Here is a 15,701-nt window from a genome sequence, read left to right on the forward strand (position 1 = left end):
TTGTGGAACTGGAGTTTGAACTCGGGTTCGTACTTGCGAGGCAGGCACTCTGCCACTTGAGCCACACTTCCATGTCCCGAGCACTTTTTGCTCTGGTTATTTTGGAGATGGGGGGGGGGGGGTCTCAAGCTATTTGCCAGGGCTGGCCTTGAACTGTGATCCTCAATTTCACCCTCCCAGGTAGCTAGGATTACAGGCACGAGCCACGGTGCCTGGTGAGGATGTATTTATTCTAAAGCCCTAATATTCAAACTCCACAATAACAGTTCTCTTAGAGGAAAATTTATACATTAATAAGTTACACTAAGAGCAGCAAAATTTAATTAGCAGATTCCTGCCCATGCTTGTTTCCCAACTCCCTTGGAAAGCATGTTCTTGAATCATCTCTTTCCCTTTGCAGTGCTAGGGTTTGTACTCAGGGTCTTGCACTTGCTAGGCAGGTGTTCTACCACTTGAGTGACACCTGCTTCCAACTTCTACTTCATCTTCTGAGCTTGACAGGTCTGTAAATGCTGCAGCCACCTGAAGCTATATAATACTTTCACAGAATTTCATTTGATATTTTAAGAACAATGAAAAATCTTGAATGCTTTTAAATTCTATTAGAATCTTGTTTTAAAAGCCAACTGCCATGTACAGATGTCCTCACTTATCTTTAGTATGGAGCCAAGCTCTGTGATTTGCAGTTGACACAAACTTAGTACAAGAAACTTGGCTTGTCACTTCAATGCATTCTAGAACTCCAGAGTAACTTCCCAGAGTTAGAAGTTCATGTTGTGCAAGTTTAGCCACTAGGTGGTGCTAATGTAAAGACCCAGTTGTCTTGTGACATACTCTAAGACAGTAGGTTAGAGGCACCATTAACAATGGCTTAGGCACCATTAATGTAAGCAGATGAGCTGAGCAGGAGGCAGCGGTAGGTAGAAAGTTCTTCATGTACTTCAGGATGACTTTACCCCTGTGCAGGCGGCAGAATGGTGTATTGCAGTGCTCAAGCTATCCGTGTCACTTGGTTTTTATTTTAGGATGTTGTGGGGCCTACACTTTTGAAAAACAGAATAAAAATGAATTGTTAGACAAATGAAATAAAGACAAAATACAAGCCCCAGTATTTATTAGATTCAACAGAAACACATTACTCAACAAAATGCTTTAAAAGTTCTAAATGCTTCCTATCAATATCTGTATTTCTTGTAGATAGGTAATATTTAGCAGACAGGCACTGGTCCAAGGACCACAATTTCAGTGGCTCCAAAAAACATACTGTGCATCCGATTGAGTCAGCAGAACCTGAGATAAAAATCTGAGTCCATTACTACTAGCTGGGTAGCTGTGGAAAGGTCACTTAACCTTGCTAAGCCCCAATTTACTCATTTGGATCAGGTAAACAATACCTGATTAGGCTCTTTGTGAAAGCTCAATGATAATGTACTAACCTCTTAGGAAGCACTCAAGTATTAGCTACAAGTGAATAATTGGTCCATTTACATATTAAATAGATTGTTTTCTCTGATCTCCACTCCATCATCTTACTGGTGTTTTCCATGAAGAGGAAAAACATGTTCCACTTGTCATAAAATGCAGGACCCTGACAAAAACCTGTCCTCTCTGGGAGGTGCACCCTCTTCCACTGCACTGGCTGCATTAGAGCTACTGGAAGCAGGGTGGGAGTCAGAAGTACCTGTTCTCCCAGCCATGACTGCAGCTAGGCACTTCTATGCCCCAGATAGTTGAGGAACCACTGAAGCATACACTGTCAGCTCAAAGTCTAGCTGATTACAACCCAGGAAAGGTCGGCCTATAATGTGCATTAGGCAAGATCAAGAGTGACCCTTCGTTCTCTGATTAATTATTACAGTCCTGATATGTTACTGTGCATTCCCTGTGATTTTCCTATGATGAACATACATGACTTCAATCTTTACAACAGTCATTTTAGAGGCAAGAAACTAAGGGAAGAAAGGCTAAGAAATCCAAAAATTCACAATTACCCCCTGAAAAACTGAGGTGCGGGTGGTGGGAGAAAGAAATAGAATTAAGGTTTTTATAAATCAGGAAGCGTTTTGTGTCTGTTAGGTAACGGGATTTCTTCATATGTTATTTTAATAAAAGGGAATTTCATAGGTAAAAACCAGTATTCAAAATTATAAAACAAGTAGAATTGTCTGTGCATAATCACTGAGTCAAAGATTTGCAGGAGACTCCATAGAAATTCTTTAGTTGACAAATGTGGTTTGAAGGGGTAATAAAATTTTTTTATATCTAAAGCAAGAGTCTTGTTTCCTGTTGGCCCAAAAATAGAGGTTTCATTTCCCAAATAAGTAGGTTCTCCACTGTAAAGAAATATTCTTGTATAATTAGTTTCTATCTTCTTGAACTCTGCTCCAAGTTCAGCCAACTTCTCATATGTCCTTAATACAAATTTTGAACAGTCATAGGACTCAAACCATGTCTCCATCCCTTTTCCTGGGCTGGCTTGGACAGTCCACGTCTCATAATAAATCCCTGTTTCATTATCCTGTTTCACCCAATTTGCCATCTTGTTAAAGGTGTTTCCTAGTTAAAAAAAAAAAAAGCAACAACAAAAAATCATTTACGTGAATATCAATCATGTTAGTTCTTTTGAACTGATTAATACTGTACATGAATAAGAGAGAGGTTTTCAATTTCCAAACCTGCATCTCACAACAACCACTCAAGCTCAGGCAATTTTTATTTCATTCTTCAAGGTCTTGCTGAATTACAAACATTAGATAATACAAGTTTATAAAGAGAAGTCTTTCTAATTCTATAATCACTTAAGCTGCAGTCAAAAGTGAGATTATAAAAATGCAGCAGCTCTTTATTCTACTCAACAAATCTTGGATTCTCAGAGGAAAAGAGAAAAAAAAGGCAAGCAAGGAAGGAATTGTGGAAGAGGAAAATGTGAATGGATAAAGATAGTGTAAGAAAAACTGAAGAGGGTAAAAGCTTGAGCTTTTCTGTTACAAAGCGTAAGATGCATACAGAACATATGCCTAAAGAGCAGCTGCTCTAGAAGGTTGTCGTAAAGCTACAAGGAGCACCATCCCCACCCTTTGCTAATTTCCTTTTCTCTCTGTACCGTACCTGTGGGTTGCTGCTGTTGACCTCCAAACCCCCCCACAAATTCCTCCAGTGAATCAACCATACTGGAAAAGGTCTAGGCCAACTTCATTGACGCCCAGTCTCCAGGATGGCTAACACTCTCTTTTGATACTACTTTGTACCAGATCAGAAGAATCTTTCCAAACATTTAAAAAACCACCCCACTCTGTATGGTTATGACCCTCATCTGGGCTCTTGTAATGCCCAAGAGAGGTAGGCCCCAACATTTCATTTTGTCACTGTATGCAAACCTTTCTTTGGTTACTCCAACCTGAGTGATGTCATTGCCAATTTTAGGGAATTAAAACTGACTGCCTATTTTCTTAGAGTTGGGGGCAACTGTTCTTAGTGGTCAACTTCAAAAAGCCAGGGCTGAACTTACAAGATAAGCCACTGCAGGACTTCAAAACACTATGTTGTAACATGAAAAGGTCACAGAAGTGGTCAGATGGACTAGTTAAAAGGTTTAAGTACTGGCGTGTTACCAACTGTTTTATAGAAAACAGCGCTCAGGTGTTGATGTGATAAACTACGTCAGGGGAAAAGTTTCAGGTAATGATGCAGGTTGAAGTGGAGAATGGGCTTGGAATGAAAGAAGCTACTTATTTTACTGAGCATTGTTAAAAGAGGTGATTTTTGTGTTCTTGGGATAGTTTGGGGCATATCTATTAGAAAGTAGGATGGTGTGATTAGTCAAAAGATCTTCAGATTATTTTTTTTTCTGTGGTGCTGAGGTTTGAACTCAAGGCCCCACACTTGCTAGGCAAGTGCTCTCTCTACCTAGCAAGTGGAGCCACACTGCCAGCTCCCCAGATTGCATTTAAAAAGCCTCAGTCTTGGTTTTGCTACATCCAGCTGTGACCTTGAGAGATAGATCAGACTTGTTACTTGGCTGAGCCTCACCTACTTACTTGTAAATGACAAAGGGTTTCTTATCCTCCCAACAGAATTATGAGTTAGCACACCTTAAAATTATTTACAAAAAGCTATATAAGTAGAAAGCCTAATCATTTCAAGTCCTGGAATTCCCAGAATAATTATTATCACAAACGGTGCTTTTATTTCAGGTGTTGCCATTTGGGGGAGAATAGCAATTTATAATATAATACTATGTAAGTGGTATGGCGAGCCTTTACTTCTAAAATGCAATGATAGTATTCTACAAAGCAGGCAATAGGCCAGTAAAGTGAAACCGGATCAAGGTCACAAATGAGCTACTGATGAAAGTTCTGCTGACCTCCTTCATCACTAACCAGTAATGCAGTGAGTGCAAAACTCCAAGTGTGCTGGCAATTTTCCAGTACATTCAAAAGAACAGAAAATCTCAGAGATAAAATATATAAATTGCTCAAAGATCCTCAAGTATATAACATCATAAACACTTTGGGAGGCAAAGTACCAAAGCTGGGGTGGAGTTCCACCTCTAGGCTGTGTAACTTTAATGCTCTGTGCCTCAGTTTCCCATATGTTCAATGGGGAAAGTAGTACTGACTGCATGGAGTTGTGATGATAAATGATGTGACAGATATCTAGATCTATCACTCAGGGCTAGGTTCGGAGGAAGTCCATGTAAATAGTAGTACTAATAGTATTATTACTCAATATAAAAATGTTTTCATTTATCACCACTAATTTCTTCCACATATAGTTAATAGGTCCTTTAATCAGGTACTTTATTAATTCACCATTCCTATTTTATTTAGAAAGTCCAATTTAATTACAGAAAGTATTTTATTTCATTCATTTTTAGCATGGGACAAACAGGGCAGGAGATAAGTTACTCATAACCAACAGCTGGAGCTCTGCATAAGAACCAGTTGGGGTTCAGAACATTCTATAAATGACCTCTAAGAGGCAGAACGTGACTCAAATGTCTCACTGAAAGTAATTTCTTCATTTGTATATTGATGCTATTGTCAAATACTGCCACATTTACGATACTTACCTGATATGGTTGCTACTAGAGCTAATGTCCCATTTTCCTTCCAGTGGTTATCATCAATTCCTTCAAAAAAGCAGGCAGCTCCTTGATTGCACCAGAAAGGGGCATTCAGTTCAGGTCGGAGGTGGGGAAACGTACAGTTGCCAAGCTGGAAAAGCTCATACCATTCCATGGTGTAGTTCCTGCCAGTTAATGTACTTCTGAATCCGACTGCATCATGCATAGTTTTCTGTAGAGAAAGAGCATGTGCGAAAACATCTGTGGAGTAACCATGGGCCCAGGTCACCTAACTTGAGAAAGCAAGGTGTACCACAAATGCATACCAAGTAGAAAAACTATTCAGCTGCTCCTCTTGTCACTATCCAGTGTCCACCTGTGGCCCCTCAAACTCCAAGCCCTCATTCACTCTGATTTTGGCAACAACAGCTTATCTTAGTTAGCCAGAATGTGTGCTACGTGCACAGGTCATTTTTTTATAGCTTAGAATACGTGTGAGATGCCACCATGCCTGTCTCAGGAAGGAGCTCCACCCATCTCACAGGGCAATGTGCTAAACAAGGAAAGTGTCCCAGCAGGGCCTGGGGCCCAGGAAGTGATTCCTGCCTACCTTGCCCTTTCTTCCAGGCCTCCTCTCTTCTTATTTCTCAGGACCTGGGTATAGCACTTGAGTTTGGATTTATATGAAAGGGATTATATCAAGTGCATTTGTTACTGATCATATATGTATATACTGAGACAGTGTCTTGTTCTATAGCTTAGCTGGCCTGGAACTCTCCTGAGTGCTTTGGTTACAGGTATGAGCCACCAAACCCAGCTATTTTTGATTGATCATTTAAAATGTAATTTAAAAGTAGCCTTTTGAATAATGATTACTTGCTCAAATCAACTTAATAATTAAATCCTTTAATTAACCAAAGTTAGCAGATCAAGATGCAGCCTTACCAAGTGTCCTAGGAGGTCTCCATATTTAAATTCCCAAACTGGCGCTTGGAGTCGAAAGACTTCAACGACATCATTGCCCTTCATAACTGGGAAGGGTGAGCCAGTGGGACAGAAGGTGTACTTAGCTTGACAATAAGGATCTGGCTCTGGACGGAAGGAAAAACGTCTAATAGGAAAGAGAATCATCAACTTAGATTCTAATGGGAATTTGGTTCTTCCCACACATCTTAGAACCCAAATTCTCATTTTAGCAATATTTTTAGGGAAAACATTCAAAGTTTAGGTCATGATGAATAAATATAAGAACATACTTTATTTGCTGTCCTGTGAACACACTTTCATGCCTTTACTGGCAAACGATTAAAGCAGAATACATTTTTGTTTACTTAAGAGTTAACCAACATTCATTCAACTAATATCTATTGAGTATCTACTTTCTGTAGAAGGAGTATACTCTTCCCTTCCTCATAGAGCCTTGGAAGGAGGCTGGGAAGACATGAAGCAAGTCATGAAGTGCACTGTGGTAAGTGCTAAATTAAGGAACTAAAGTCCTATGGGCAGCAATTATTTTCATTTGGTAGGCGGGGCAGGGGAGGGCACAGACAGACCATGACCTGGCTTAGGTTTAAAGTACTTGAGAAGACAGTTAGGAGAGAAAAAGAGAGAAAACATTAAGTATCGTAAGAAGACCCATGTGAATGGTCTCCAGTAGGATGGAAGACTAGACAGAATTCTGGCTCCCCACAACTGGGAACAGAGAGTCCCTGAGTAAGCTTAGAGGATTTTCAGAAGCAGATCTGATGTGCCTGCCTGGCTAAAGTAAACCTTATTTTACGGGTTAGAAGGCAGTGGGAAGAGGCCAAATTCAGAATGAGATCTGTTGGGGTGACTGCAAGAATTCAGACAAGAAAAGCAACCCTGAGAAGGCCACAGTAATAGGATCAGAATGGGCTACAGCTGAATGGAGCTCCACAGACAGTGGTCATTTCTACATGTGGCACTCCAAGAGAAGGAAGGGTAAGAAGCAGCTTCACTCCTCTAAGAATATTAAGATCCTGAAGGCTCCAGCCAGATGGATTTTATTACAACCCTAGCACATGAAAACAAAACAACTTCTATTTTAATTTAGGTACTTACTTAGTTTAAACAAATACATGATTACATGTAGGTTTCACAGCAAAATCTCCTGTAAAGGTAATTCTAAAAGCATAACTGAAATATGACCTTAATATTACTGAGGGAATGGAACGGGGCACACACTTAATTGCTGAAAGTTTTCAGGACACAGATGTCATAGTCAACTCTTTGCCCTGTATTAAATCAAATAGTTTTGGACTTAACCATCTGTTTCTTGTTTTGTTGGGTATTTAAGTCTTACTTCTAAACACTGTATTTATATTTGCAAGAAAAACCAGTTTCAAGTGCAAACCTCTCTCACATACATCGAACAAAAACATTCCATGAGCTGAATACATGAATATTTAGGTTTGACAACTGTTATTCACTAAAGTTGATCCAAAGACCCCCAGTAGTGCTACCAGCACCCCTATGTGCTGACTCAGAGCATGTCAGCATAGAGTTACTGGGAACTTTACCAAGATCACAGAGCTAATGATCCAGTGGAGACGGATTTTATCTCCTGCCCGTCAGGTTATCCTACCTTTCAACTCACTGTGTCAAGCTGAACCAGCAGCTGTGTGTTTTCAAAAGCTGCTGGTCGTTCCCCTGCCTGACACCGTCTTCTTTCTCCTAGTTTAGCCATTTCCTACGGTCACAGGGTGTGATCAGCTGCACAAGTTCGCAGCCTACATCCTCAATTTTTGACCAGCCTTCCTCCTCCAGGCTGAACGAACTGGAGGAACAAGGTGACCGGCCTTCCCGGGTTTGCCCAGATCTAAGGAAGGAGATTCCCAAAAGTACTAAAACTGGGGCGTTCTGGCGAGCTAATCACCCCATAAATTGTGCCAAATAGAAGGCAGTAACAACCAATGACAGAGCATGAAATCATGAAATAATAATGCAATTTCTAAAAAGTGTTTAAAACTATTCAGGGTGTCAGTTACTTGCATCTGAAAGTCACTTGTGTAAATTATCACCAGTCACCCCGAGAACGACAAAGGTCCCAGGGCGACGCGCCAAGAGCGGCTGCGACTCCCGAGTCCCCAACTTTGTTCTAAGCTGCGCTCCGAGTGTCGCCGCGCGCCGCCTGCGCGTGACGCGGACTCAAACTCCCGCGCCGCCCGCCGCCCCGCGCGCCGCCGCACTCACTTGTAGGGCACGGGCCAGTGGCGCCGCGCGCGGCCGCCCGAGCCCTGGACGCAGCCCAGGGTCGCTGCCAGCCACAGCCCCGCCAGGGCCCAGCTCCAGGGCGCGTGCCCGGGAGCCGCGCCCGCGCCCCGCCGGCCCCCGGCCTCCGGTCCCGCGCTCCCTGCCCCGGCCATGGGCGGCTCCGCTGCTTCCGGCGCCGGCGGAGGCTCCGCCAACCGAGCGTGCGCGCCGCCGCTGTCCCGAGTCGTCGGCGGGTGCCCGTGCCCGCGCGTGACGCCTCCGAGCGCGTGACGCCGCGTGAGCGCGCGCAGCCCCGCGGGTTGCCGGGCGCGGTCTGCTCCGCTCCTCCCCGCGCCGGCGCGGGGGCGGCCACCAAAGTTTCTGCCCGCCCAGGGCGACCGGGTGGGCTCCGCAGACAGCGTCCGGGCCGCCGTCCGGGTTTCTCCGGCCTCACGTCTCAGTGCCAGGATCACCGCAGCCCCGGACCCTCCCCGGCCTCGCTGCCATCCCCACCATCGAAACAAAACTAACCGAAGTCCCGCCTCCTTTGCATTCTCCAGAACCCGGCACTAGGTCCATCATTTGAGGGAAAGAGTCTTTAGTGTCATGAAGAAGAAAGACGGAGGAACTTGACAAGGGGGAAATGACTCGTCCTAACCAGGACTGAGCCACTGGAAACAGTGGTCAGCACTAACAATATGTACTCGTCCATGCTGCCGTCCAAGTGCTGTTGAGTAACCCCCTCTCCCCGCCTTCTCTGTTGGATCTGCTACTTTATTGAGAAGATTCTGTATGGCCTTCTTTTCTCTAACCTTTCAGCCACCTCAGGAAAATGATGCGATCACCCGCCCTGCTTCTGATGAGACACACTGGCCTCCCAGCTGGCTCCTGCACACGTGTTGACTTATGCCTGTAAATAGTACATTAATGGCCTTGTCACCTACAGTCGGTGGTCTGTTTAACAAGAGAGCAGCCTCCAGGGCTCTCCCACCAGGACTTTCCACCTCCTTAATTTTATCCAGGACACTTGTGAATCATAACAATTGTAAACTGTTGGAGCAAGCATGGTGGCCCCTGTGATCAGAGGGGACCACCACACCAACACAAGTGCGGTGTGTATATTCTGGGGGCTGGTCTGCCAGGCTCTTTTTAGACGGATCAGAATCAGTATTCCTTGCAATCTCTCTCTCTCCCCCCTCCTCCTTCCCTCTCTCCCTTCCTCTCACTTTCTCTTTCTCCACCAGGTTGGGGAGATTCAGGCAGGGCACGAGTTTGATTATCCACTTGTCTAAGCCTTAGCTGACTCTCCTAGTTCTCCATATACTATTACCCCATTCAAAAGACCACAGCTTTGGCTTCTCCAAAGACCCACCCAAGATGAGAGGGGAAGCATCTGAGCCAGGAAAGCTGAGATGCAATATCTTAGTCGAGCACCAGTGTGGATCCACTCTTGAGCATTGCTTCAAAAGGACTGAAGACACAGGTCCAGGCACAAAACCTTTAAAGATACCATAAACTATAGGGCCACCTTGGAACTTCCCATCAGGCTCTGGACTTCCCAGGGGGGCAAAAAAGGAGTTCAGGGTGACCTTGGCCAGCAGGGGGCACCTCCCTCTTGGGTCAGAAGTCTCCACTTTGTGCAGGGAGCTTTCCTAGTGAGAACCTGTTTCCTCGCATGGGCCCTAACAGACTTCCATCCCTGCTGATGTGGTTCTCCCCTCTGTGACATTCCTCTTGGCCATGCCCAGCACCACAGGCTAATGATGCTTGCGGAGTATTGTTGCTTGGTTACTTCTTTCTAGTCTGTGGCTTTTAAAGCCCACAGAACTGAATTTTAATCTTATTTTTCTCCTTGGGTCTTTTCCTACCTTGCCTAAGGCTACCAGGAACATCACTATAGTCTGACAAAATTAGGTTTATTAGGCCACTGCAGTGCGAGAGATTGAACACCAGAGGAATAGCAGGACATCTTCCCCAACAAATGAAAAGATAGTGTTATCATGAGACTCTGGGGAAAGCTGGATTTGAGGTGAAATTTAAATGAGCAGTGTTTTAAAGGCTGCTCAGAGCCAAGCAAGGCTGCATGTCAGCACATACACATCTAGACTACAAAGAGGACCTGGGGCCCTACTTCCTGCAAACAACAGAAGTTACAATAGAGATGGAATTTCTACTCCAGAAACCCCATATCAGAAGCTTTGTGTCCTTCTGGGGGTTAGACAGGCTGATTCTCTGAGATTCTCCAGGCAAAGTTAGGATACTTCTTTCTTACTGATATAACTTCAAACAGAAAAATCTAAGTCTGTAGTTCTAAAGAACAAAGTTTCTCAATGAATAAGAAAGGTTGTTAGACACTTTACAATCTACTATGGTTTGGGAGAAACACTGTTTTCTGCTAATTTAGAGGCTGCTTTTATCTGTCTTTTATTCCAGATGATGAACCAGCAGGGGAAATTTTAATCCGATTTTGAACTAATTTTTCATTAGTTCAAGCTAATTTTTACTTCCTTACTTATACTTCTCTGGGCATCACAGAAACCATTGTTCTGAGAAGGGGCTTTGCCAAGTGGCCAAAGGTTTCCATAAACCACAAAGAAAGGTAAGAGCCCCTGCCCTCACACACTGACTTGCCATACCAATTTTAATGCAAGAGGTTAAGAAAATCTTGATGTCAACCAGAAAAAGTGAACACAATCTCCCCAAAAGTTTATGAGGTGTGGGCAGCCTTACCTGTTTTATAGATGCTTACTCGGCCTAACCAGATACACCAATTATATGTAGGTCCTATTTTCAGACTTATTAACAGTTCTACCTGCCTACAGCATAATTCATTTTAGGTCAAAGATAAGTTTCAAAGCACAGTTTAAGTATAAATTTAATAAAGTTAGAAATTATAATATTCACATAAGGAAGAATTAGAAAGGGAGCATATACATAATACATGATACTTAAAAACAAGCCCCAACACCAAATCAAATAATTTTGGATTTACAATTTTTTTACTAGTTGCATTGAATATTTCAGATAGTTCTTTAATCTTGTGATTATTGGACATATTTTTTACTTCTGTTGTGAACAATTTTTTAATATTTTCAAGAAAATCGGTTTCAGAACAAAAATTTCTCTTTTCTTCACACTTAAATAAAATGTATGAACTAGGTATGGTTGCACATGCCTGGAATCCCAGCCTGGACAACAGATAGAGAACCTTTTTCAAAAAAACCTGAAAAACAAAAATAAATATATAAAACAAATAAAAATATAGGAGGCCACTGTTTTGAACTGAGCTCCAATAATAAGTCCCAACAGAGCAAACAAAAAAATGGAGTCACTTCTGCTAATTTTTTTGTGTAAACAAAGTAAAACTTTAAATAAAAAAGGGAACCTTCTCCCCATAAGAGATTCACAGCAACCAATCAAAAAGGGCTCATTCAAGGTGAGCTAGAATAATAAGGAAGTCCCCTCTGCTTAAACCTTTTATGATAACAAATCCACTTTTGTATTCATTTCCTTGTTCCTGTGCAAGTTATATTACAAAAACCATACTCAACGGAGCCTTTTATATTTTGGATGGGATGCTGCCTGTTTATGAATCACTAATGAAAACCAACTGGATTTTTAAGTTAATTTATTGTCATATATATGTGATGTATGTATACACACACATACATATGTGTGTGTGTCTATGTGTGTTACATATAATGTATATATGATAAAACTCTGCAAATACTTTCAAGAAGAAATCTAACTTTAGGCCTGGAGCTAGGATGCTGGACACAAATCATGGTAGCTGTGAGGCTGGTTCTAGCTTTTGTTCAGGTAAGATATTTACATATGATATGTATAAATACACAAATATGTATATGTGTAAGATATTAATAAACTGGTAATATGCTTATATATGATATGTGTGTATGTAGCCTTAATGCCAATTCACAATTTACAAATAATGAGAGCCAGGTTTTGAGGAAAAGGGAATAAGATTTATTATTTGTCAAAGAGGAGGACAGGGAGAGTCACCCTCTCAAAGTTCTGTTGTCCCACTTTTGAGAGATGTCTGCCTCCTAAAGGGAAGTTGGGGGTTCAGCTCAACTGCGTGACCAGGTGCGTGTTCACCATGGCTGCTGGCCTTGACTCTCCAGGTGTCAGATGCCACTTCTCTGAAGCTGTATGTCTTGGCTGGCAGGTTGACTGCTCTGGTGTTTGGTAGGAGTCAAGGGGTAGAGAGCTGCCTAGTCCAAATGAAGAGCAAAGGGAGTTAACCTTGGCTTCTCCATCATGTACACAAAGGAAAAGTCAGTTTAATCAGTAAGCAGTGTAAACAGGCCGGCAGGCAAGCTGGCCGTACAAACAGCTTTTCCCTTTTGTGGTCCCAGTTACATGTGTGCTGGGCATTGAACCCAGGGTTTCACACATGATAGGCAAGTATTGTACCAGTGAACTTCTTCCCAAATCCTGAAATTTTGTTTGTAACCATGTACATGAAGGAAATGAAGTGGCACGAACCATCCAGTGAGCAGAAATACACTAGCATCAAGGTTTTGACCAGCTGACACTTACTGTACTGAACCCTCCAACAACCCTGTGAAAGAAGAAGGTGCTGCCTTCTGCTTCCAGATTGAGGAAAGCTAGGCACAGAGCTATCAAGCCACCTTCTCCGTGTCACACAAGGCAGTGATGGGGGAGTCAGAGTTGATGCTCAGCACTCAGGTCCTGAATTGGATAATTCTGGTTCTAGAATGCACTGTCACTCCTTTACTTAATGATGTCTGTGGGGACAAATGTGTTTGCACAAGCAACTGCTCTTTCCCCTGCTTGCCGTGTATGTCACATATACTTCTCTTTTCCAATGAGGGTGTTACTGGCAGTGTTAGTCCATGTAAATATCTTCTGTCCATAACCTAATGTCAAGCACCCAGCCTCCAGGCTAAAGGCAGATTCCTCTCGCAAGTAGATCAGGACTTTGCTCAGCGCCTGGTGCATAAGGATACAAATAATTTCTCCTGGAAGAAGATGGGGTGAATAATCTAAAGATCCAGTGGAAGAAGAGGTGTATTTCCTGAAGAGTGAAGATTTCAACCTTTAATAATAAAACAATACATTTCCTTCAAATACCTGATGGAGAGCTGGGGGTTTGGCTCAGGAAGTAGAGAGCCTGCCTAGCAAGGTAAAGGCCCTGAGTTCAGACCCCAGTACTGAAACTGGAGTTTTAGACGTAAGGCCCATAGTCCTGGGATTCCACATGCCAGGTCTAGCTATTCATCCCTATATGCCAAATAAAGAGGCATGGTGAAGGCAGAGAAAGGAGGTTTGTTACACGCCTCGGGACATGCCACGGGAAGAGGCAGAGTAAGCACTCAGCTCATTTTCAGCCATCTTCAGGGTGCAGACACGAGTTATAGGTTAAATAGACAAAAGAACTGGGGACAGGGGACGAAGGTATGTATAGTCAACAGTTCCTGTCACAGGTGTGTTCCAGTTGACCATTATCTCAGTCTGAGGGCTCCAAGAAGGCTTCTGGAGATATTATCACTTGAGGGGAGCAATCTGATTCCCAGACATGATTACTCCTGCTCCAGGGTGCAGCCTCATCATTTTAGACAATTGTCCTCATTTGTAGGGGTGGTTTGTCCTGCAAGGCTCTGTTGTTCCTTATGTTCCTTGTCATAAGTATATCAGCTCTGTACTTTCTGGAATCCAAGGTGATTGCTTAGTGACTGCAAAGAGAACGCTTAGTGCAGAGACACACAACATGGAGGACAGATGCCATGCTTTTCTCCTGCTGCCAGCTAATTTATGAGTAAGGAGTCTATGCTTTTCAATAAAAGTAGTTTAAGTACCTCTTGCAGTAACACACACACACACACACACACACACAAATCCAGTGGCTATATTAGGTCATTCAGAAGAAACTCAGGAAGTGTCCTAGTGGAACAAAATGACCACATTCATTGCTATTTCTTTCCTGTGAAAAGTAGACTAGACGTAGGAGACTTTCTAAGAAGTATATTTGTGAGACACAAAGTATCACAGTCCTGATCTGCTGATAGCTTTTTTTTTGGTTTTAAAATATGCACAACACATACTTTACCATTTTACCCATGTTTAAGTGTGCAATTCAGTGGCAGTAAGTAATTCACAATGTTGTCCAACCATCTCCACAACTTCCTCATCATTCCAAAAGAGCAGTTGCATCCTAGCCAGAAGTGCTCGGCTTCACCACTCTTAGCTACAGTACCTGCTACATCATGACCTCACACTTGCAATTTTAACAGTTCTAAAACATTGTCTGTCCTCCCACTCCGATGCAGAAGGAGGGTGCAGTGATGTCTTCCCAGCAGTATTCTCTATCAAAAACATCACTTCAACTTCCAGCTTTAGAGACGGGCAGTTCAAAAGTTTACTGCACAAAAAACTTAAAATGTAAAAAAGATATTGTATATCAATATTGACATTCTTTTGGGATAAATAAAAGAGTAAGAACACTTCTTTTGAAATAAGTTGCATAGATTTTGCTTTATGGTAGCTCCGCTAAGGATCGAATTCTCTGTTTTATCTTGTCCTTTCATGTAAAGATAATTTCCTGCAAAGTTGCTGGTTGATAGGAACTAATTCATGGCCTCGGGGCGCTCTCTGCAGAAAAGAACAGCACAGAATCTCCCCCAGCTCCGCAGGGCTCCACTGGCAAGTCGAGGTCTCTCCGGGGCGCCGCGAGGGGGCGCGCGCGAGGCGCGGCTGCCTTAGCCCTGTGCTGCAGCTGGGCTCGGCCGCGGTTGCAGGAGCCCCCCGCGCCTTCTTCCCCTGCAGCAGCTCCGTGAGTCGTTCCTCCCTCCGACTTCTTTCTGCTTGCCAACTGTAGCCAATACTTCTTTCTCCTTCCGCGCCACTGACAATCGAGCTTCAGACAAGAAATGAGCAGCGAGGGTGTCTGCTGTTAGCAGACGCCGTAGGGTCGAAGCAGAAAGCAGGGTATAAGCCAGTCCGGGGCCACCTGCAGCTCCCCAGGACACACCCCAGGCTGCTGCCCCTCTGCTAGCGGCTTTTTTGTGTGGAAGGGGAGAGGGGTAATGGTGAAATATACACAGCATAAACGTTACCATTTTAGCCATTTTTAAATGTGCAAGTCAGTGGCAGTAATTCACACTGTTGTGCAGCCATCACCACTGTCCATCTCCAAACCTTCTCATAACCCCCAAGTGTCATGGCATTCATCAAAGGATTACTGTTTCCTCTCCTCCCAGCCCCCAAGAACGTCATTCTACTTTCTGTCCCCACGGATTTGCTTTTCTAGGTAACTTACATAAGTGGAATCCTTCAGTATATTTTCTGTTGTGACTTGTTCCTTTCACTAACATATGTCCTCAAGGTTCACTTTCGTTGTTGCAAATTTTTCCTCGTTTATTTATTGGCGGTTCTGGCTTTT

General features: G+C 43.2%; 1 protein-coding gene across 1 annotated transcript; it reads right to left on the reverse strand.

Annotated features, from left to right (window-relative positions):
* Positions 1-1,097: 1,097 nt before the first annotated feature.
* Positions 1,098-8,466, reverse strand: Cln5 (CLN5 intracellular trafficking protein). The gene is made up of 4 exons (XM_074043203.1): positions 8,279-8,466; positions 6,011-6,176; positions 5,072-5,297; positions 1,098-2,556 (listed from the first exon to the last, which is right to left on the reverse strand). Exons 1-4 carry the CDS (start codon positions 8,449-8,451, stop codon positions 2,045-2,047), a joined length of 1,077 nt encoding a protein of 358 aa, XP_073899304.1. The 5' UTR covers positions 8,452-8,466; the 3' UTR covers positions 1,098-2,044.
* Positions 8,467-15,701: the final 7,235 nt, after the last annotated feature.

The sequence above is a fragment of the Castor canadensis genome, chromosome 10 (genome assembly GCF_047511655.1).
Source record: "Castor canadensis chromosome 10, mCasCan1.hap1v2, whole genome shotgun sequence".
Lineage (NCBI taxonomy): Eukaryota > Metazoa > Chordata > Mammalia > Rodentia > Castoridae > Castor > Castor canadensis.